Source organism: Strix aluco, chromosome 5 (assembly GCF_031877795.1).
Source record: "Strix aluco isolate bStrAlu1 chromosome 5, bStrAlu1.hap1, whole genome shotgun sequence".
Classification (NCBI taxonomy): domain Eukaryota; kingdom Metazoa; phylum Chordata; class Aves; order Strigiformes; family Strigidae; genus Strix; species Strix aluco.
In genome coordinates, this window is record NC_133935.1 from 15697551 (window position 1) to 15718934 (window position 21384).

Genomic DNA, 21384 nt, shown 5'->3' on the forward strand with positions numbered 1-21384 from the left:
ACACTTCCAATGATGGTGAATCCACAACTTCTCTGGGCAACCTGTTCCAGTGTACCTGTTCCTGGGGCAAATCATGGTGGCTTTGCTTATATGGGAATCTCTTTTTTTGAATTTATCATCACATCCATAATTCACTCTGGTTGATGAAATCTCCCATTAGTTACATATTCTCTAGGTAGCATAGCATAGCAATTTTTTTAAATGGAAGTGAAACAACTTTTTAAAGATGTGCAAGTATCTCATGGTTTCAACACAGTGCAAACCATAAGGAACAGTAGGTTTTATACTCTCCCTACAGTTGCTTCTGAAGCCTTTGCACTTCTTACATCTTGCCACAGTGTGGCTTATCTCTGAATGTAGACTTTCTCCTGGACTACCTAAACTCCAATTACACATTACATACATAGAATTTCTGCAGCAGTTAAATCAACAACAAAAGCAGTGTAGCAGCTTGCTTAAAAATAAATCTGAAAAATGCTTCATGTTATGATAATTCTAGCTCTGAGACCCAACAGAGAGAAATAAGGACAAAAAATCTGCAGTCTGTGACTAGTTAGACCGACAGATGTGCAAGACCCTTTGAGAGCCTCTGTTCCGTGTCACTGGCATCAAGCATTGATACCAGCTCTACTCTTGCACTAACATATGTCCCTCCTCCAACAGAATGCCCCATGGACATGCAATGAATTATTAGATGGCAGGTTGCCAAAAGACAGCCAACCACTGAAACAGAAAGCTGGCACAAGCAAATACCCTTCTGTGTAGCCCTGAGATAATTTTTCCTTTACACGCTTGGAGAATAATATTTGCTCCCAGTTCAGAAATATCATTACCACTATTACATCTTGCATTTATGACATGTTTGTCATCTTGTCAGTGGAAGTAATTCTAATATTCAGATTTATCCCCGTGGATTATATAATGCTGCCAAACTTGTTGTTGAATCTCGCTTCAACGCTGTGACAATTTAAGATCCAGAGAAGATCATGCCTGGGCAAAGGGTACCCAGTTCCACATAGACAAAGCATAAACTTTTCACAGATTTTAATGGTACATGTTACTACATGACTTTGCAGATCTGGGCATTAGTTTTAGAACTGGATATGTCAGAGGCTATTCACATTGCCTGACTTCATGTGTCTGATTTAGCTGTTTGAGTTAGTCTACAGAGGCAGATAGACACCTATCACAGGTTTTCTGAATGCCATATTGATATCTGCCTCAACTGTATGGACAGGCTGAGTATTTACCTTATGCCCTTGGCTTGAAACAGTGTGACTATCCAACAGTACGTTCATTCATATAGAAAAAGACCCATAGTGAATTTTCAGATTAAGAAAAGCAACATTGATGGTGTTTTTTAATATGCTCTCTTAGACTTCAATTTCTCCAACACTCCAGTTTCTACTGGTATTGAACCACTTTGCAAAATACGTGTCTAAATCACCCCTTTTGCCCATGTTAGTATTTGAGGTCAGGAGGACCTGATGTCACTCCACCACCATTTCACCTTACTGTGTCACCTTAGCCATATGACCAAGTCTTTCTACGTGTCTGTTCAGTTTCTCTAAAAGGGGGATTATAATTCTGCACTCACCTTGCAAACCTCTCTGAGATCTGCAGATGAAACACATTACAGTAAGTGCTAAGTACTACAGTTATTACTGATGCTAACGTCTCCCAAGCGGGACTCTGCAGAACTATAAAGCAAATCTAAAGAGCAAAAAAGTCCTGTGAATTCTGCAGCTGGGATTTAAGATTTCTTTTTCCATCAAGCACAACAAGAATAAATTGCAATACCCAGGCTGCTTCCTTTAGCAGAATCTGCATCAAGTGAATGACTTTGTCTCCAGTAAAAACCCTGCTTCCCATGGTGCCTCTCATGCCTATCATTTCATGAATGAGTCTATGGGCAGCTGTCAGAATATCAATTGACTCAATATATTTTTTTAGTGGAGAGGTCTCATTTTAATTAATACAGGAATATTACCTGGCTTCCCTCTTCTCATGGACTGTTTTGGAAATGCTGCACTCATTCATCGTATTCATTAATTTAAATAAGATACAGCTTTCATTCTTCTACATGCATACAATGTCTTGGGAACAGTCAGTGAGTATGTTCTTAAATGCAAGCAGCATAAGGAAAGTAAACTGTGCAGAGGTAAATGATTAGTTTTCTCTAGATCTGATTTTGTCAGGAAAATACACAAGATATGACTGGAGAACTCTTGTGTTTTCTGTTTTGAAAAAGAGTTCTGCAACAGGAAAGCTTCTACAGGAGAAGAGGAAAGGGAATTTGAACTATATGTAGGATCTTGGCGGTTACATAACTCCCAAAGTTAGACAGAATGCATCAATGAATCTAGCACAGCAAAAAAACTCCAGAAAAATAGCGAAAATACTTGGAAAATGCTTACCAAGGGTTCAGAGGCCAATGCTCATACAGACAATATTATACACACATTATATGAAATTTGAAAATATGAAAATATGAAATACTTTGCATAACGTAATTTTGGGTTACATGCAAATGAATATAATTGCAAGGACTGAGAGTTTGATTTACACTTTCACTCAAGGTCACCCACAGAAGCTAAGATAGTAATAAAAACCCATAAAGTGATTGTCATATCTATCCACATCAGTCAAACAGAAAAAGGCTTTCAATAAAAAGATCTTTACACTAGTGAACCAGCAGCAAAGGTGCTGCAGCTAGTATGTAGTAACAAAACCTGTCATTACAGTAAAACTAGGCTGGGCATTGTACAGCATCAGAGAAGACTGATGCAGTGTACCACTGTTTTACTAAATGGAGCAGTAGAAAGTAGGAACATTGCCAATAGTGAGATGGAGTATTGTATTGTCAAACATTTTATTCATAGGTAAATTAGATATTTTACAACATAAATTGCAATGTATATCTTTTACACAAAAACATGTGCTTTTACATGTCCTTCTACCCTTCTAGAGTGTCACCATATGCACATAGATCTCCTATGATATTGAGGGCATATAGCCATGGGCTAAGTAAATTTATACCATACACAAAGAGGGATAGGAGAGATAGCGATACATATCAATTGTGCAGGCATGTGATTAACAGATCTGTCATTACCACATGCAGATCACTGCACACCTATGAACACACTACCTTGCTACTAATTAATCTTCCTGGGACTTATTTTAGTATAACAAACTCCTCAGCTACTTTAAACAGCTACCATTTCTCTTCTTTTTATAGTGCTATTGACAGTAATATGCTGAGTTCCACAAATATTTGTTCATTTCAGCCAGTGAGCAGAATACACATTGCACAGAGGACCACATAACCGGCACAGTCAAACTCCTGACCCTGCCAAGAGACAGCCTTTGCAAGCCTCACACATGTTCTGTTCGGTGTTTGAAAGGAAGAACTTAAAATCCTCTTTGCATTTCCCTGCCTGAAGGGCATAGGTATTCTTTGCATAACCTGTGGTATCTCAAATATTTCGTAAGCACAGGACGTAGGACCCACCCAAAAGCAAACTTTACAGAAAGGAGTCTAACTCTCTGCCAAAAAGGGCAAGAGGAGCAGTCTCCCTGGGTAACTGGCTGTACTGCTGAGCAAACATCCAAGTCTGCGATAGGAGTCCATTCACTGCAGGGTATCTGCTTGCAAGTGCAGTGGAAGTAACTCTCTTAATCCCTGTGGCTGAAGAAGGACAGATGGGCTGGGTCACAGGGTGACAGAGCTGCTACTGGAACAGATCTTGAAAGATGTCTCTCTCCTGAATCTGGATCCTCCTATGACATCCTAAACTGGTTTTCTTGTCTGATAAATGACTTGTATTGTTTGCCTTGCTAGGAGCAACAACTAATGTGCCAAAGCGCGAGGACATGGTTTATACGATAAGTTTCTGGTGTCAGTCTAATACTTTTTAGCAATCCCTCTGATTCCCCACAGAATTCTGAAGCAATAGGAAGGAAGGAAGGGAGGAAGGAAGGGAGGAAGGAAGGGAGGAAGGAAGGGAGGCAGGCAAAACAACTGAGGATCTATGACTCTTTCAACAGTACTTTGTAGTGGTGAACAAATCACAACAGCAGATTCTGAATGGTTCTGCAAGATTTCTCTCTCATTCTTTATGATTTTTAGCAGAGGAAGGTAGGACAAAGCAGCAGTGCCATCAAATCTGCATCTACCCCACAAAATACATGGGCACAACAAGCAGGAGCATCTCACTTGAAAACCAGAAGACTTATATTATTGTAGGCTGGTCTGGCAGGTGTCTTAGAAATGAGGACATGAGAGCTGCAAACACTGTAGATAATGCATTGGGAAGTGATACAAACATCGATCATGAACAAAATAACTAACCGCAAAGAAAGTGCCATCAAGACAGTAAAATCAACAACTAGAAGAAAAAAATCCCTCCTGCTTTGATCATTTTTGTCCCTCTAATAATCATGATGCTACTCATACTTTTCTCCCTAACATTGTTATTAATGAAAACCACATAAGTTTCAAGCACAAATGTGGTTTTAAAGCAGGTCATGTATTTCCTGAAATTCCTGTGCATAGGGGAACTTCTGCATCTGCCCACCTGTACAAATATACACATGGGTGGTGAACCGGTAACTTTGATGAGGATCTCTAGTTCAGCAAAAGCATCTTTGTTCTTTCAGTTCACAATCCTGCGAATCCATCTTCCCTGCAGAGTCCAGGAGAAGCAAAAAAATTGCAGAAGCTAGTTCCAACTCGATCTGCTTAGGTCATCAGAAATTCCCTGGGGAGTGTTGCTTGCCACCTAGATTGCTAAACTTCAAAGTGACTGAGATGCAGCTCTGGCTGTTTTATGACATTTCTGCCTGTCACAAGCCATTTCAAGGTGGCTGATGCCTGAAAACTCAGTGAGTGGCCTACAGTTTGTGAGCTAGAGCACATAAGAGGATATGTCAGGACAGCAGGGACTGTTTGGATGGCGCAGTGGGTGGGGAATCATGCTTTGGTAGCTCGCAATGGACATCTTTCCCAGAGGGAGCTTGCACAGCCCCGCAGCCAGGGAACTTAGATAGGAATTGTGCCAGTGAGAAGATAGGTCTCTCTGATGACTGTATCTGGTATAGAAGAAGGAAACTATTCTCCTGAAGGCTGGCCCTTCTCGGCAGAACACCACAAAAAAAGGAAAAGGGAATGTGAGGGAGAAATTAGGCTGTATTATTTCAAAGGACAGGCAAGGCAACTGGGCAGAGGCTGGGCCACAGGTGAAGGGACTATGAGAAAGAACAAGTCACTGAATATCTTCATCTGAAATACCATTCTGGAAGCTTCAAGAGTCATGCATGCTTCCTGCATCTGGGAAGACTTAATTTAGGAGTGACTTATGTAAAATATTTAAGTATTAATATTATCAAGAAAAGAGAGCAGCAAGGCCCTGTCCATCTGAGCAGCCCCATTGCACAGGCAGTGCCTGACAGAGATTAATTCTCAGCAAGTGCAGACATTTTCTAATAGCAGTGTTCGTGGGGGATGTGTGAGAAGGCTTCTGGATGATGCCTTCCTTGATGGTAAACAATCAGGCAATTCAGTTCACTGATCGACAGGTACAGCAACACACACATCAGATCTAGGTCACTCTGGAGCCAGGGATGTGTGAAAGCACTGGAACCCTGTGGTTGCACTCATGGATCACACTGAACAGATTCTATTCAGCTTCATGATCTGAAATGGAACTCACCTATTCTGAAATATGCATAAAATGCTGTTTTGAAATCCTAGTCTGCTACCTTTCTTCTGTGCCTAGTAAACAAAATGCTTGTGATTTTGTGTGCTGCTCCTGCATGTGGTGTTCTTTCAGACACTTTTGCTAACATAATGACTAGTCTGATACTAGACACTATTATCACAATATCATATGAGTCAGAAGCATGAGACATGCTAGCTGGGCAGGCTGTGTGTTACTGTGCAGCCAGGAGAAAAGCAAAGAATTGAAGTTAAATAGTTTTGCCCTTCAAGTCAGCTTGTCAAACCTGTAATTAAAGCATTTACATCTCTTGAGTAGGGCACTGAGAACAGGTCAATTACCCCGAGCCAAAGAAACAGGCATTTTATAGTGGCCTTGAAATAATAGATTCCTAGTTTGCAAATACTTCTAGCATGCAGGAGAGTGAGGGACTGATAACAACAGCTTGAGCTAAGCTTAGTGTGGGCAGGTGTTATGCAAGCTTCCCTCACACAGCTGTGTTAAAGCAAGTCATTCGTGACCTGGCATAGCCCTGTTATTCTGCTCGTGTTCTTCAAACAGCTAGATAATACACTTACATTTTGATCTGCACATCTGTGAGGATCCACGCAGCTCTGCCACTGCATCCTTGTTCTGATGCTTAACCCTTCTGCTACTTCAGCTGATGGATTTTAATGTAGTTGATAACATCCTCTTCTTGATCTCCAGTGACCCCTGTGTTACCTATCCTTGGTTCCACTACAAGACCTCTGTAGTTTGCACTTAAGAGTTGTCTGACTGCAGTCCTTCCTCAAATGGACAAGAAGTGAGATGCATGACACCGTGGTTTGTGAACTTTGTAAATTGGAATGAGGATGTGAGCAGCACTACAAACACCCATGGGCCCTAAAGATGAATTTGAATTTAGGCCTCAAGATCTGAAAGGCCAAATCTGTTGACTTTTCTCTACAATCCTGCTAACCGGAGAGCTGCTGTAATCAGCTGACAGACTCAGTGCCACAGCTATTTTCTGTTCAGATCCCCAGTTGGAAACATTTTCTTGCCCTTGTCACCTCTCCAGGCTTGATGTTGTTTATGAGATAACGGATGGGGAGACCTGATTTTCTTCCCAGGAGCAAATACAAGTGAAGATTTTTATCCTATTAGCAGACTGTACTGGAGTGGATGGGAAGTTTCTCACCCAATAAGCAGAAGCGAGTAGGCACAGTGCGAGAGTGTGACTGCTGCTCCCTCAGAGCCGTGCCTGTACTGGGGCCCTGCTGCAAGCTTCCCAGGCTTCCCACCAAAGCGCTGAAAAGGGCTGGGTGCCATTCACAACTGTCAGTTCTTCTCAGCCATGCCATCACTGGCTATCAATTTGATAACGCATATACCAGTTCAGCTGACTAATGTCGCCCAGACTCCTTGTCTCTGAGCTCTGCCACGGGAACATCACAGCGCTGCAGACCTCCTGTCAGCTACATCTCACTGTGCTGCTCCACTGCACTGCCTTCACAACAGCAGGGTCAGCTTTCTAACCTCGTCTGCATTTAAAACAAAATAATATTATCTTTGTCTTCTTGTGTGTTTGCTGTGAATTGATTTAAGAAAGCGAAGGACTACTTCAGCTACCTTGCAGTCAGGGGCAGGGAAAGTGGAGGATATGACAGTTTCACCAGGAAAGCTCTGATAATGCACCTCCTGCCTCCCTCAGCCTGCCCTGGTCTCTTAGAGGCTTTCCAGTTTAAGCCCTTCCCACACAGAGCTCTTGGTCTGGGTCAAGGAATACAATGTCTGGGCCTCATTATTTATTTTCCTGCACATGAATCTTCAAGTTATAATATAAAATACATAAGGGAGGAAAAAGATATAGGTAGATAGGTCATGATGAATACACACTTAGACCTAGGGGGAAAAATGCTCATATCAGAATAATTGCTGTTACAGTTGATCCTATCACATTCTTCTATCTACCAAGAACACTTTTAAGATATTCAGCTTACAAGATTTGTATTGAAGATTCTAGTGGTACTAAACTTTTCGTACATGTCTTTGGACTAACCACACTCAGTTGCCTCTTCTGAGGCACTGGATGGCATTTTTTGACATCCCACCTGCGATAATACCCTTCCAACTATCACACCACAGGACTAAAAGCCCTAGCTGTTATACTTGATCTGTCAGTCCACAATGTACCATGAAGTGTCTAAATTGGCATTAGATAAATATGTTTAGGCAGCTGAGCCCATCTATACTAGCTTTCATTTCCTACAGAAAGGAAGTACATACGCATATTTTTAATTTGGGTATATAAAGTGCCAGACACACTGTGGCTTTGATCTTGGCTGGCATTACTGTAATACAATTAATTCTCACCCCCAACAGTTGTTTCTAACTCCAAACACATGCTCCATGTCCCTCAGCTACCATTACTGAACACCACAGCCTCTCTCCTGACAGTTCTTTATACCACATTAAAGAATCCTCGGGGTTTCAGCTGCTATCAGTCTTGCTCACCAATGCTTTCTTCTCAATGAAGAGACTCTTAAGGCTACATCTGTAATAACCCATTTTCAGACACTGATCATGGGTCATTCTCACTGCCTTCAGCAGGAACTGCTGAATACTCCACAGTTTTAAAAACCACTTTGTAAGTGCCCTCATAAAGGTTTAAGAGCACTCTTCAGCCATCTACTTAAAAAAAAGGTATGGCCTTGCTGTATAAATACTCAGCTTGGGGGTTTGGGGCATTTCTTCCTAAAATTTTCTGTAGAGACCCTGGTAGTGAATGCCTTCTATGCCTCCCTAACCATGGGAAATAAAGCACATTCAATCTGTCAAAAGGTATGGCAACAGCAGTTTTCTCACAGACTGTTTCCTCTAATGCCCTTTCTTGAGAAGTGGAATCACGGTGTCAGTGGATAAATCTTGACAGCTTCAAGAAGTACTTCCCAACAGGGCAGATGGAGATTAATTTGTTTGCACAAAGGTGTCTTCCCCAGCTATATAAACAATGGATTCCCTCTAAAGCCTTACCTTCAAAGATATTTCTCTGTAACATATTAGTACTATAAGAGGATTCCTATATCAACATAAGTCTCTCTTCCAGAAGGCAAAACAGAGGTGTTATCTCACCAGACAGTCTTTGTTAGGGAAATAGCTTTTATAGTAGATAAACTTAATGCCCCATCAACATTAATGTCAGCCTCTATATGCTGTAGCTGGTCACACATCACTGCTCTAGCAGTTCTCAGTGTATTGTTGTTTGCGCTCCAAGTTACAAGAGTCAGGGAAGGGAGAAGCTGGAAAAAAACGTACGTTGAACAACACGAGGCAGATCCTCAGATGGAAGAGAGCAAGAGCACGTGTAGATCACCAAAAACTTTCTCAGTCACAGAAGATCACATAGGAAGAGTTTTTTCCTAGAAATGAACTACAGCAGCCTGGGAACTTATCTAATTTATGCAGCTTTTGATGCCTGCAAGGGAGTAAGAAGAAAACTTGAGCCTGCAGGCAGAAATTAGCACAGGTTTGGAGTTTGCTCTCCACACTGCCCTCCCTTCTTCCACACAAAAGTTGCAGCAGCGGCACACAGATTTGGTAGGTGCTCATTGCAGTGACCCTTTCAGGGTCAGTTAAGTATCTCAGAGCTGTCACTTTTCACCAGCACTCACTCAAGAAGCTGGCTGCTGGAGTCAGACACATGCCTGAATTTGGCTCACCTTCCCCAAACTGAAGAGTTACTCTGCTCCACTTTCCAGAAATGCTTTTCCCACTTCACCAAACAAAATCAAGGCCTTCAGGCTATGTTGGAACAAATTACTGCAAAATTATAGATTGTAACATTGGCCACAGCTTTGTCTTGAGGCTTCCTGAATACCAGCAGCTTCTTCTTCTTTTGCTCTCCATTCAAACAAAGGAAACAAATTGTTTTCTCCATACTGTACTTTGACATAAAATGCAGGCTTGAGCTAAACTGCTACATCTCATGTGGTTAGATGGGATTTACCTACCCTCAGCAGTAACTATCAGCAGAGAAGGAAGGGGAAGAAGGTTTTCAAATGGATACTTGCTTTTTGTTTTATGATCAAAGTTTCCTTTCAGCCAGAAATAAACTGGGAAGTTGTGAGATCCACAGAACAATGAACCTAAAATGCTGCTTTTTGGTAAAAGCTGGGTTGTTAAATTATATTACTAATAAAAACCAAACCTGTCAATAAACAGAGTGAACCATCCATACATTCAGGCAAACAAGAAAATTGTTTCTATTAAAGTGACTGAGATGCTTATGGTGAATTCCCAGAGAAGGAAAATAGTTCAGAACCACCCAGATCAAACCTGTAAATGGCTTAATATGATACAATTCAAGGTCAAAATTCTGGTTTAGAGGGCAGAGAATGGTGTGAGAGACTCTGGCACTGAGAGGGAGGTGACCTTGAGAACATCGTTTAGTCTTCCTGTGCTTTTTTTTTTTTTAAACTAAACAAAAGAGCCCTGAACAACATTTCTCATCTCTCCAAATATTAATCTGCATATATATCTTAAAGAATCAATGTTGTATATGAAGCATTTCTAAGCATAACTTAAACCCCAAAGTTTTTAATTTCACTTTGGTGAGAAAGCTAATTTTTTCCTCTCTAAGTATTTCCTCTTTTCTCTTCTTGGAAATGGAAAGAAAGACAAAACAATCAAGGATAAAACCCTACTGCTTCCTTGCTTTTTCACTCACAATAAAAAAAGAAAGCAACATGTGAACAGAGTCAGGAGGGAAGTCTACTCTCAGTTTTGGTTTTATTCTGATAGGAAAAAGTCAAATGTTGGCATCAGAGTTTTGTTGACTTTGATGGAACATGGGACAAAAGTGGAAGTAGAATCACTCTAAATGATCTTTCTTTTGTTACTTCAACTACACAGAAAGTCACACAATGAAAATGACACTGAAATGGCAGCTTTACTTTGTCTCACCTACAGGGCTGGGTATCATTGCCCTAGTATCCTGCTACCACAGCTACCTTACAGGGTCACTATGAAACCTCACAAATACTTTCTCGTTCTTTTCTGATATATGCTGTTTTTCTTTTTAGGATATAAAAGTTCATCTGGGTCCAATCCCACATTTCCTTAAAGTACAGTTATGGAAGCAAAATGCTTGTAATGACAGCAGGTCACATTCATGCCAGATACAACTGCATTTTAGCCAGTGGAATTATGCACTGGGCAAACAGTACTATCTGGACCGCTCAGTCCCGTAAGTGATTTCAGATCCTGAATATCTCATGCTTTCTTTGGTGGGTGACAGTTACACAATACTGAAGTCATGTGCGAGCACAGAGAAGCCTCTGGCACATCAAGACCTCACACAGGGCAACATTTTCAATTGCTGACACTTGCATGTTTTGCTACTGACCTCAGATGAAACAGATTGGGGCCCAATTCCTTACCCAGACAAAATCCCCAGCAACTTCAGTAGGATTTCTGCCTAAGGACTGCAGGAGTGATTCAGCCCAATGTGAGAACTAATGTCCCAGAAGCTTTTTCTAGGCACCATGCTAATTATAGGCACAAGCTTGACATCTGTAGCAGAAACCCATGCAGCATTTTGCAACCTGAGCTTCTCTGTGAAGAAGAGAACAACCACACAACAAAAATAAAGCTGTCTTATCATTTACAAAGGCCTTTTAGTAAGTGTCCTCAAACTGTAGTATTTATATTAAGAGCAGTGTATGAGCTACTTCAAAAGATAGCAAGGTAGAAAAATGCCACTAGGACTTTCTACAGAGCATGCATTGGGCAGAGCACACAGCTGGGAGTTGTCACTCCTGTCCAAGCAAACCGTGTTTTGGAAACTCTCTAGCTGAGCATATGGAATTTTCTTCCCCTAGAAGAAACTGGTGGTGCAGTGAACACCAAAAAGCACTTCTTTTGTCCCTCTGTTTCCAGGTGAAAGAGAATAAATCTACCACAGCTACTAAACTCCTTGTGAAACACCTATCAGGTGCCCTTGTGAAATGCCTACAATTGTTGGCACTGCAGCTAATCTTTTTTAGTTACCAAATTATTATTTTCCACATCAGTGGGCAATAATAAAAGTAGATGGCATTGTGCTTTCTTCCTCTTTAGATAAGGTTTTGACAGATAATAAATCATTTTACAACACTGGCTTTTGTTTCCTTGTATTTACACATGGAAAGCAAAATGCAACCAGGTTGTATGATAACATTCTCAAATCACCAACTGGTATTGGAGGAACTAAACTCATAAAGGTTTCATTTTCCAGTCTGTGCCTCTTACAGCTTTTGCTTAGATGATCTCAAATCCCATGCGAGCATCCTGTGGGTTTTTTTAATTGCTTTTTGACAATAGGCAAAAATGCTCTAAAATATCAAGCCGTACATGCCTGTCAAGGGGTAGTTGCCCATGTCCTTCTATATGTATGTGAAGTACATCGGGACAAATTCTGCAGACGAAACTAGAATAAATCAGGGTGAACTGACTCGCTGTCAACAGACAAGTTTTGGTGTGTTTCAAGTGTGTTCTGTTAAACAGGAGACAAAAATTAACTCAGTACACCATCTTTTTGCTCGTAGAGTAAGAAGACATGAGTTTTAAGGCAGTGATGGTCAAGACTGAATTTAAAATACACATCTTGTAAATATACCCTTTCTCATTTTACCCTCTGCATCTGCCATGTTAATTCCCTAGCTGTGCACTTCCCCATTAAATTTCATCATAGAAAATGGACAAAGAATTTTTTAAGGCCACCCTGAAATTTTAGCCTGTAACCAAGTCTTTGAAAATCCTGTTATGTACTTTCTACCTTAGACATTATCCCACAGCACAATGCTATTTTTTCAGGCTGAAAGTTATAAGCTCCTTCCTTGTCAGTACACTAAGCACATGATTTGGAGGCCACAGAGCAAGTTGACATATGAAATTACTAAATGTAAAAATTGAACAAGTTGGTGTTCTTTTATCCTGGTATCCTGATTAGATCTGTATACAAAACTCTCTCTAGCCAACAGCTTCAAACCACCAACTTACCCAAAGGGTTGCACAGGATTTAGTGACAGCTTTCATTAAAGTCAACAGTATTTGGTACATAGCCTCACTGAAATCAATGGAGTCTCCTTGTGGCGTGTAAGTTGGCTTTGCAAAAGAAAGTCGAGTCAACAGGAACTGGATAGATAAATCCTAAAAAACCTGAACTTTTAGAGAAAGGTGGTCATGCTTTTATCCCTGTTAAGTAATAGAGTCAAACTACTATTGGAGCTCTTGGGACTAAAACCCTCTTTGGGTTGAAATTACTGAGGCTTCTATTTCTAGAGTTCTCAAATTCTTCTGTTCTCCTGTTTGAACTACCATCTGTCCTTATTTCTGGCCCGATGTTCACAAGCACAAAGCATTTCCATGAAAGACAGATTTTCCAAAGGTTCCAATGGTCTAAGAGGTCCCAATTTCTTCTAAAAATTTTACTTTTGCAGCTGAAAACTTCCTCCCTGTCTCAAAATTACTTTCACCTAGGGAAGACTCTCATAAGCCTGTGATTAAATGCACTCTACGGCCTAGTTATGACTGGTGCTGTTCACAAGTAACTGGTTGTAGGAGTGAGACAAAATCTGTGGTCCACTAAAAAGTTAGGTTGCAGTTGATTCCTTAGAGGCAGCAAACTCAGATGTTACAAACATTTCCAAAGGTCACTAAGGCTCTACAATAACTGCTCTGAAAGTGAAGATTCAAGACTACTTCTCTTTAAACAGCTTAGTTTTTTACATATTTTAGAACCTGCCTGTATTTCTGTACTTTTTGTCTTCAACTGGGCATTTTCTATTCCCACTTTAACTGAGGCATAAATCTGCACGTACAGTCAACCCCCTTCCCATACCTTTCATTATTTAACGTACCATCTGAAGTATTGTTACATGCTTTTGATAAGCAACAGATTGATTTATACTGTTTTTTCTGCTGTGTTACATGAAAACTTGATTATCTACAGCCATTAGTCCTATTACAACCGAGCCCTGGAGTATGATTAGACTAAATTTTTGTAAGGTAAGCTACTTGCAAATCAGCTCTTGAATTTACAGTACTACCTTGGATATGACTTAACTAGAGGAATGAGCTGTCCTGAATCACAGAATGCCTTTGTTATCAGATCCCAGGCCAAGTAGTGGGCTCTGTTACTCTTAGGGACTTTGTTGACATTAATGTGGTCATACTCACACTGCAGATGGCAGCACCAAATAGAACTGAAATAGAAGGAAACAGAGGGAGAGTAAAATCTGAGCAGTCAGAAACATCAAATTACTTCTCCCTGCCCATTCACAGCTTTTTTCTGACCCCAGTGCAGTCAATGGGAGTTTTGCCAATTAATTTCAATAGGAGGAGAATCTGGGTTGAATTGAGGTTTCCTGCTTCTGCCCACAGCAATACAGATGCATTCCAGACCACTATCAGGGAAAAAAAAAAAAAAAAAAAAAGGGGCAAATTCCCAGTTACTGTGGTAACAGAAGGGACAGTTCTCTTTGCTATCATGTAATTTTGAAATTCAGTAGCTATTTTGTGCCATGACATGTGTTTCTCTCCTCTGTCAAATTAATGTTTTCTTCCTGTGTGGAAGGCCCATCAAGGAAAGAGCACAGAAGAAAACCATCAACACAAACAGCCCCCAGAAGCCTTTTTACATTTCTCACCTCACATCTGCCATAATGGCAAAATCATGTTTGCAAACAACAAGGAAAAACCGCCTTAAACATGTACTTCCCAAAACACAGAGAATGAATTCAGCCTGCTCTGTGACTGCCCCTCAATGCATGTGAGAGACGACTGGTAATAAACTGCCTCAGAAGAATGCCAAGACCTCTGCTATGGAGAGCGTCAGCTAAAGGCTGCACAGATTGTACGACTCTAGCTGCATTTATCTTCCTTTCTTACCCTTTCCTCCACTAAGGTCCTTGCTGTTGTGGTCCTTGGATTAGTTGACCATTTTTTTAAGGGCTGTAAATACCCACTGAGACGTAGGGCAAGGCTTGACAGCTTCAGGAAAGCAGTGGCATATTCAAAATAAGACTGATGATGCCCTAAGGACTAGCACTGGCAGTCAAACCAAATAGGGATGCAAGTGAATTTCTCTTCCCTTCCACCTTATGTTCTTGTTTTACAGGAGGTGGTTCCCATGCTGACAGGCAGGTAGCCCTCTACAGAGTAAGAAGACAGCAAAACCTGCTTCTGCAGCCAAGGACAGAGAAGAGACTGAAAACATATGTTCTCTGTGTTTGGGATGATTCAGTTTAGGTAGACTACCTGGGTCAGCGCCCAGATGGTGTAAACTGCTGAATCTCAGAGTTTACCTTAGCTGAGACTCTAGTTTAATAAGTATATTTTCATTAAACTTCTGAACTCTTCTGATAGTTACAAAAAAACCCTAAACCTCCAAACAACCTCTAAGGGGAAACCTTAGAAGGCAAAAACTGATGTGACTTCTTTAAAGTAATGGTGGGAGTTACTGTCACAGTTCAGGCAGGAGCCCACATCTTCTGAGCATCAGTACAATATAACTGATGCAAAGGCAACCCCTGAAGTTTATTGAGCTAAAACAACAGCTTAAGGAGGTCTGAACTGCCCCGTGCGCTTCAGTGAATTGTTATCTGAAAGGCTCAGGGCTGATACCTTAAGAGTCAACATTATTAATTAATTAATCACTGAAAAAAGTGTGCTGGAAAGGGGCAGTAACACTATTCTGTGGAGTTCAGGACATTGTACTAGAGACAGAAGGCAGTGAGCTTTGAAGAGCACTTGACAGAAAAGTACACTGAAGCCGCATCTGAGGTAGCTGAGGTCTTTCAGCAAGACTAAACACAAAACAAGGAAGATATTGGAGCATCAGTAATGCAAGCTCAGCACTGCTAGTAGGTGGGATTCAAATGTTTCAGGGCACTCAAACCAAAGGGATTCCTGAGAACATTTACAACTGTGCCACCTGTCCCTTATACCTGGAGCTTATTTTGTAGATGGTTTGTGGAAGAGAATTAATACCATCCTTCTCCCTCAGTTTAACCCTACTGGTGATTGACTGTTGGCATGAATAGCAAAACATTCAACACAATAGATAACAAACCAAAAAAAACCCCAAACACCCAAGCAAAACACCTTGTCACGTACTCATGGTACCTTTTCTGTGGTATTATCTTCAGCTGAAGCCATTAAGGAAAGGGTCTCTACTTCTCAGTTTGGTTTTGTTACACAGTATTCATACAACCCATTTTCTAGCAGATCTATCAAGCCCCAAGAGGAGTACATGTGCAATGTGACTCAGCTTCAGGAGAGCAAATCGACCTTGTCAGAGCCGGTTAATAAACTAGTCTCCAGCACCTGAGTGGGTTGAGATGGTTCTGCAGAAGGTATGTTCATAGGCAGTAGGATGAGAAAGATGTGGAATCACATACATAGGTACAGTAAGTATACCAGGAGTTTCTTCCCATGTGACATAGGTGACAGATAAGCATGTCAGCCAGTGAAGTATGACATCTTAGTAGTGGACATCTGCAAGCTATTTTGCTTTCAAAATACATTCTCACGTGTCATGGGAATAAAGATTGACATTCAGAAACATCAAAAAATACAACTGAGCTTAAACAATACAGTACCTGCAATTGTACAAAAGTAAATACAACAGCCTATTGGAAAAGAAAAATGAAGGCGATTTATGAACTACAAAAGGCCAGAGTGTAAGCTTCACAACTCTGCTGGGTGGGGGCCTACATCCAGGTATTTTTATTGACTTCGAGGTGGGCGGAAGGAGTGTTGCTCTCTGCCGTCTGTACCCAGAGGCTATTTGCTTCCTCACCAGAGGATGGCAGCACAGAGACCCTTTACTTGCAGAGTCAAAAAGCCAGTGGCGGGAAGACCAAGGTACAGCACTGGATAGTACACCACAACTAGAAGAGGATTAAGTTGGCATTCATAGATGCAGGCAGCAGGTGCTAAGAAGAATACTACTATCAACAGCCTGCTCTAGGTGGGGCACATAAGCCAGAAGAATAGGCAAATAAGCTTCATGGAGTGACCCGTTTGCTTGATCTCTGCTGTTCTCTTGTGCAGAGCCTTTTGCTAGCGTGACCTCTGTCCCTAGTAGACGGCCAAAAGCAGTCCAGAGCCTTTCTTCACATCCTGAGAAATTCCTCTCAACAGAGGTGTAATGCTACTGTTTAGAACTAGGCACTGCAGACATTTGTTCCCAAGCCTGGTCTGTCATGTAAGAAAAACTGATAATGAGACCCAAAGCCACAATGTCACAGAGAATGCTCTGCTGTGTACTAGGAACTAGTCAGCAGCCACTGCCCTTAGACCCGACACTTGGAACCAGTGGCATTGAGGACACTTAGTAATTAGTCATTTGTAATTTGGAAAAGAAATAGGTAGCAAATTATTTTGTTAAGAGTATGTAATTCTGTCATTAACAGACAACCGTGAGAAACTCTAGACTTGTCAGATGTAAGAGGACTAACTTTATAAACCATGTCTTACAAAACTCATTTTATTAAACTAAACAGGAAGAACTGAAAGCAAGCTGAAGATAGATAATCTTTCAGTTCTTAACAAGCTCCTTTTATAGGTGGTGATGTTAATTCAACTGTGGATTGACACCACCCCACAGCACATGCAATGAATCTACAGCTGACATATTCCACAACTCTTTTACCAAAGCAGCATTATTTTTGTGTTAATTAAAAAGGAAAAACTTCAGATCTGCTAGTAACCAAGGCAAGTTCTCATCACGCTACCTTACCACTATGGCTACACTTTTCTTTAGCAGGCATGTCTCTAAGAGAAAATGTGATAAACATGACCCAATTCTCACTGAAGTCAAGGGAAATTCTCCTGGTGACTTCAGTGGAGTTGTCTGAAACCCAGTGCTTGGCCTCCCCACTCGGATGTCATGTAAGTATACCAACCAGAATCTACTGTGGTAGTGTTTTGGTTTGTTTTTGGTTTCGTTTGTTTGTTTTGTGGTTTGTTTGTTTGTTTTTTAAATAGGGAATTCTGTCTACAAATAAATTAATTTGGATCACCAGACATCACCTTCCACGTATTATATGCCACAGAGCATCAGATTTTGGCCATGAATAAATTAATTTCTGAGTGATTACTGAGGTTGAATTTATGCCCTATGAAGACACCAGCATAAAAATCAAAATAACCTGATTTGGGGAAAGTCTGAGCAAGTCACCCCAGTGACTCCTTCAAGTTTGGATACCTAAGTATCATTGGTACAGCCTGATATTAATGACCCCACATTTTTTTCTAAAAGAACTTAAATGTTCTGGCAGCAACAGGGAGTAGCGCTTACTCCCCAAAAGATCATGAGAAGACTTGCTTTACTCTGTAGGCACAACTTTCCCATGTCCAATCTTCCTATTACTAGAATAAATATTTCTGACTGGATCACCCCATGGATTTTGCTTGTTTGGTAGGAAAGGTGAACTCTAGGGAAATATTTCATGTCTTCTCTTCCAGAATCAAACTAGGAAAATGCATATTTTTGTAATGAACACTAAGAGTAGCGCCAGTGTCCATTAACTGTGTAACTGTCTAAAGGTTCCAACTCTGACATTTCCCAAGTGCATGACCTGCAATGATAACTACTAGGTGTTTCCGAAGTGTTACGCAGCCTGTATTGGTAAAAGAGATGGTAGAAGGAGAAGATTCAATGAAGGTAGTGAAATGTAGGAAATCGCTGCTTTCTTCAAGTCCCTTCTTCTTCAGGATTTCTAATAAGAAGAGATAGTTGGTGAATTCTCACTCTGCACAAACATCTTCTCAATTCCAGAACAGAAGAATAAGAGATAATTCCCTTACAAGAAATGTCTGAGAGCTTAATTCCAGTCTGGCAAAAGCAAACACAATTCCACTGATTTCAATGGAGTTACAGATGGCCCACTTAATGTACAACAGGGTTGATCTGGCCCCTCTCCCATACTGTAGCACTGTTTTGCCTAGAAACCTTTGCTTTCAAAGTAATTAACCATGTGTAAACAGCCTGCAACACTAAACTGCAATTAAATAAATGAATAGGAGTCAGAGGTATATTTCGAAACTTATCTCAGTAGTGGACTTTAACAGGAAGTATTGATCTTTTTTCTGTTTAATATCAGGATCTCATGCCACTACTACAGACAGAAACAGGATCTGCAGAACAATATCAATTATTGTACACATATTTCTCCCTCCCACTGTTTCCTACAGGCTTTAAACTGGAATCATGTATAAACATAGTGAGAGTCTCAGGAAGAACTTGTTCTTCCTTACAAGCCATCTCAGCACTACAGCAGGTGGGCACAGGCTCTTTTGCTAAAAGCACAGAGGGAGAGAGATAGAGAGAGAGACAGAAGAAAATTGCTTACTGTTTCGAGGCTTCTCCTCATCCATGCCTTCATCTTCATTTTCTGGGTCAATATCTTCTGCTTGAGTTATCCAGTCTAAGTATCCCTTCAAATCCTCCTCTAGCTGTTGTTTTTCCCGTAACTTCTGGAAATCGCCCCGAGCCTTAGCCTTCTCCCTTTCTTTGGAAAACTCCCTAGCCAGAGGGAGGGAGGGATAGGACACAGGTGGAGGGAAGGAAGAGATTGAAAAACAATGGGTTAGATTGATTTCCACTAGGAAGTCTCCACATCCTCTGAGGGACACCCAGCTTTCTCTATTCTTTCAAGACAGACACATGAATGGAGTATCCTTGATAGATACACGTGTAAAACAGCTGGAGTGTCCACATTCTTACCAATGCATAGGAAAACATGAATACCGTTTTCTCATCCTTTCATTCTCAACATTTGATTGACAATTCAAATAAAACACATATGCAACATTTATGTACAATACCATACACTTTCTAATATTATTTACCACTTGATAGTCTCCAACAGTTATCCATAAATATCTATATGAATAATGGTTAATTTAATTCAGTGATGAACTGTTTGACAATAATCTGACATCTGGAGAGTGAGATAGTGGCTCTAATTTTTAGCCAGGTTTCAATTTGTCTTTAAGATTATAAATGTAATCACAAGTAAATTAGGCTAATTGTAAGTGTAATTAATGGTACTCACAATTCTGTACACATTTAATTATGGGAAATTTCACCCACAGTACTGGACAATATATTTAAAAACTCAGATCTCAATGTTTTACTGCAGACTTTCAGTATTCAGGGCTGTTATCTGACATAAAACATACTTTTCAAATCTCAATTTGTGTAGACAAACATGATAAATTATGGGTAGACAAAACTAATAGATTCTGCCAGAAAGTGAACTAGGGTAGACATTTGATAATTTTGAAAGACCACTACTGGAAATATAGGCTTAAAACAGAGGGTATAGGATCAGGAATTTCATGTTGCTTAGTTCTGCACCTGAGTGCTTGTTTTGCCTTCTTTTTGGTTGTGGTGCTTTCTTCCTCTCTTTCAGAGACACCTATATTGCATTACTTTTTTTCTAGAAATGATGACCTACCTCTATTTAGAGACTCTCCTGTGGTTCTAAACCAGGTTTTAACACTTGTATTTTAAAAAGTAAGCTTAATGATTGTGAAAAGTGCTGGACCAGAGTACTTAATGGTTAAGTCTTATATTTGCTGAAGCAGATTACTACATAAGACACACATAGCAGATGATATGGCCCACTGTTTCTAGAAATGAGAGGTAAAGTAATTCTCTCCAATGCATTATCCATTACCCTTGCTGATGACTGTCAGCAATGAGTGGATGTTTTAAAAAAACTCCACCTAATATTTGTCTTACGTTTGCTCCTGCAAAAACAAATAGGAAACCTACCACTAGCTTTGGTGGGATAACATTAGGATTATGAAAATCCTATCCAAGATGTTAATGAATGCCATGTGAAGTGTCCTCAAGCAACTGAGGTGGAGGTGAGTTTCTAACAGTGATGGTGAAGTACTTCTTTTCCGTCTGGTCCAAAACCCACTGAAAGATTTCCATAGACTTCACAGGATTTGGATCAGGCTTTCAATATTATGAGCTGTGCATGAAACCAGCACTGCAGCAGAATGAAAGTAGGATGATGTATTCATTTCACAGAATCACAGAATCATCAAGGTTGGAAAAGACCTTGAAGATCATCTAGTCCAACCATTAACCTAACACTGATCATTCTCAACTACACCATATCCCTCAGCACTGTATCAACCTGACTCTTAAACACTTCCAGGGATGGGACTCCACCACTGCCCTGGGCAGCCCACTCCAACACCTAACAACCCGTTCTGTAAAGAAATGCTTCCTAAAATCCAGTCTTAAAATTTCAAGCCAAAGTATGTGACAAAGAATGCCTGGGTGATCTTCACCCCTGTCACATTGCTGAGGGTTCAGCCCATCCCATGAAACTGTGATAATGATGGTGGAAATGAGAATTATTGGCTTCTCAAGCCTGAGGTAGATCACAGTCAACCCTGGGACCAAACTTAGTCACAAGGCAGAAACAGCTATTGCAAGCATGGCAAGAATGAAAAATTTTCTCATGCTGGGAGTGATATTTTGCTATTTAAAATGTAAAACAAACAAACAACTCCCCAACAATACTAATAAAAACTGTACAAAGAATTTTGGAAAAATTCAATCAATAGCAGTTGTATTTTCTGCTTCAATAAAATCTTTCCTCTAGGTCTGACA

The 21384-nt window shown here is 40.5% G+C and overlaps 1 protein-coding gene across 14 annotated transcripts in view; it reads right to left on the reverse strand.

Annotated features, from left to right (window-relative positions):
• CACNA1C (calcium voltage-gated channel subunit alpha1 C) overlaps positions 1-21384 on the reverse strand; it is a 498259-nt gene that overhangs the window by 130838 nt on the left and 346037 nt on the right. For all 14 annotated transcript variants that reach the window (XM_074826113.1, XM_074826100.1, XM_074826102.1 and 11 more), the window contains exon 9: positions 19100-19272. In XM_074826113.1, coding sequence (XP_074682214.1) covers positions 19100-19272 — 173 coding nt within the window. The remainder of the gene's footprint in view (positions 1-19099; positions 19273-21384) is intronic.